Genomic DNA, 2,230 nt, shown 5'->3' with positions numbered 1-2,230 from the left:
ATCCGGCTCTAACTCCCAAACTGGGAACCCGATTCGAGCCCCGTCTTCTCCCACAAGTCTCTCATGCCTAGGCGGTCATGTGTGCCAGGTTTCGTGCTAAACCGACGCCGTTTCGTGATTTTGGGGCGTTAACGCCTCGAATTCAAGTTTCTTAAGGAACTAGTTTGCCTAAAGTGAAATCCGGCTCTAACTCCCAAACCGGGAACCCGATTCGAGCCCCGTCTTCTCCCACAAGTCTCTCGTGCCTAGGCGGTCGTGTGTGCCAGGTTTCGTGCTAAACCGACGCCGTTTCGTGATTTTGGGGCGTTAACGCCTCGAATTCAAGTTTCTTAAGGAACTAGTTTGGCTAAAGTGAAATCCGGCTCTAACTCCCAAACCGGGAACCCGATTCGAGCCCCGTTTTCTCCCACAAGTCTCTCGTGCCTAGGCGGTCGTGTGTGCCAGGTTTCGTGCTAAACCGACGCTGTTTCGTGATTTTGGGGCGTTAACGCCTCGAATTCAAGTTTCTTAAGGAACTAGTTTGCCTAAAGTGAAATTCGGCTCTAACTCCCAAACCGGGAACCCGATTCGAGCCCCGTCTTCTCCCAAAAGTCTCTCGTGCCTAGGCGGTCGTGTGTGCCTGGTTTCGTGCTAAACTGACGCCGTTTCGTGATTTTGGGGCGTTAACGCCTCGAATTCAAGTTTCTTAAGGAACCAGTTTGCCTAAAGTGAAATCCGACTCTAACTCCCAAACCGGGAACCCGATTCGAGCCCCGTCTTCTCCCACAAGTCTCTCGTGCCTAGGCGGTCGCGTGTGCCAAGTTTCGTGCTAAACCGACGCTGTTTGGTGATTTTGGGGCGTTCACACCTCGAATTCAAGTTTCTTAAAGAACTAGTTTGCCAAAAGTGAAATCCGGCTCTAACTCCCAAACCGGGAACCCGATTCGAGCCCCGTTTTCTCCCACAACTCTCTCTTTAACTTAGAATGTCTAAATTATGCAAGGATACATTTTAGCTTAGAATGCAAAGATACATTTTATACCTGATCTTCTGGTGGTGGTGTATATGGATTCTCGTCTTCTGCAGATTCCCTAAATGCCCGGTGGCCACTCGATGCATCAGGAACCTATGATAGTCAATACATAATGTGGTAATCATATTCGAATTTTATACATAATCTTGTGTGAAAATTGAACTATCAAACAATTTAATTTATATCGAACCTGTCTGTTGGGATCCACACTTGCCCCCTGTGACACTAAGGCCATCATCTCAGCTCTCATCTGCTGTAAATGTGTAGAGAACTCTGCTCGCAGCTCCTCCCTCAACTCATCCCTTAGCTCTGCACGAACCTTCTGCGTGATCTGATCAATAGTCGATGGTTGGGGTGTTGATTGTGATGGCCCAGCACCATCTTTATACACCGCTCTCCGAGGCACAATTCTCCCGTATGTGCGACAATATCTATGTCCGTCATGACCTATCAACTCATGGAAAATGGCATTCCTAGCCTCCAAAGTCCGACCATCCTCAGGTAGCATAGAGAGTTGACGATTAAACTCTTCCTGTATTGAATAAGACATATAAGTATATGCCAAATTAAGATGGTTGACACACAAAAAATAAACTTTAAATACAATCAAAGGTGTTTGGAAACTACCAAGGTCTGAATAACCTCTGGGTCATCTACTCTACGTGTCATAAGCCAAACATTCATCTTATCAGTAGACTCCCCCTTACTGGTCATCTGCATTTTTTTAGAAATATGAAAATTAGAATGTAAATAATTTGTAAATATACAATGTTTATTTATATACAAAAATATAACAATAAAATGTAAACCTCATGTCGTATCTGAGAGAAAGTAGTATGCCCTGTGGTATGAGCTATGCCGTGAGCTCGCCGATTTTTAGCGTTCCTACTTGCGATTTTCTATAATAGGTTCGACAAATGTGAGTATGTAAATATGATTTGTATGTTTACATATCATAAATATAACTTATTTGTATACCTCAGCATCGGAAGTACGCCAATACTCCACAAGTTCTTCCCACTGGCTTGGCACAATGTGCATAGGAACATCATCCTTCAGATTAGGATCAGAACTTCTAGGCTTGAAATACTTAGCCTTAAGCTTGTTCTTGTGATCCTTCCATATGCTGTTGCAGTTTTTCATGCAGATTGGCTTGTACTCCTCTGGACATATATTCAAATTGTCCTATAAAACACAATTTCAAAGTTTAAATAATAA

At 43.9% G+C, this 2,230-nt stretch overlaps 1 protein-coding gene across 1 annotated transcript; it reads right to left on the bottom strand.

Annotated features, from left to right (window-relative positions):
• Positions 1 to 1,015: 1,015 nt before the first annotated feature.
• LOC145821764 (uncharacterized) lies at positions 1,016 to 1,732 on the bottom strand. The gene is made up of 3 exons (XM_082918327.1): positions 1,640 to 1,732; positions 1,203 to 1,544; positions 1,016 to 1,105 (listed from the first exon to the last, which is right to left on the bottom strand). The coding sequence occupies exons 1-3, from the start codon at positions 1,730 to 1,732 to the stop codon at positions 1,016 to 1,018; spliced, it is 525 nt and encodes a 174-aa protein (XP_082774453.1).
• Positions 1,733 to 2,230: the final 498 nt, after the last annotated feature.

The sequence above is a fragment of the Camellia sinensis genome, chromosome 3 (genome assembly GCF_055761805.1).
Source record: "Camellia sinensis isolate YWXY chromosome 3, ASM5576180v1, whole genome shotgun sequence".
In the NCBI taxonomy this organism is placed as follows: domain Eukaryota; kingdom Viridiplantae; phylum Streptophyta; class Magnoliopsida; order Ericales; family Theaceae; genus Camellia; species Camellia sinensis.
The sequence above is the reverse complement of the archived record's forward strand: the minus strand, read 5'-3'. Positions and strand labels throughout refer to the sequence as shown.

Bases quoted from the DNA above. Each gene is read 5' to 3' on its own strand.
- LOC145821764 (XM_082918327.1), bottom strand. From the start codon at position 1,732: ATGCAGATGACCAGTAAGGGGGAGTCTACTGATAAGATGAATGTTTGG. The intron at 1,545-1,639 runs GTAGTTTCCAAA...TATTCAATACAG, and splicing joins CAGAGGTTATTCAGACCTTG to GAAGAGTTTAATCGTCAACT. The intron at 1,106-1,202 runs GTTCGATATAAA...TGACTATCATAG, and splicing joins GTGTGGATCCCAACAGACAG to GTTCCTGATGCATCGAGTGG.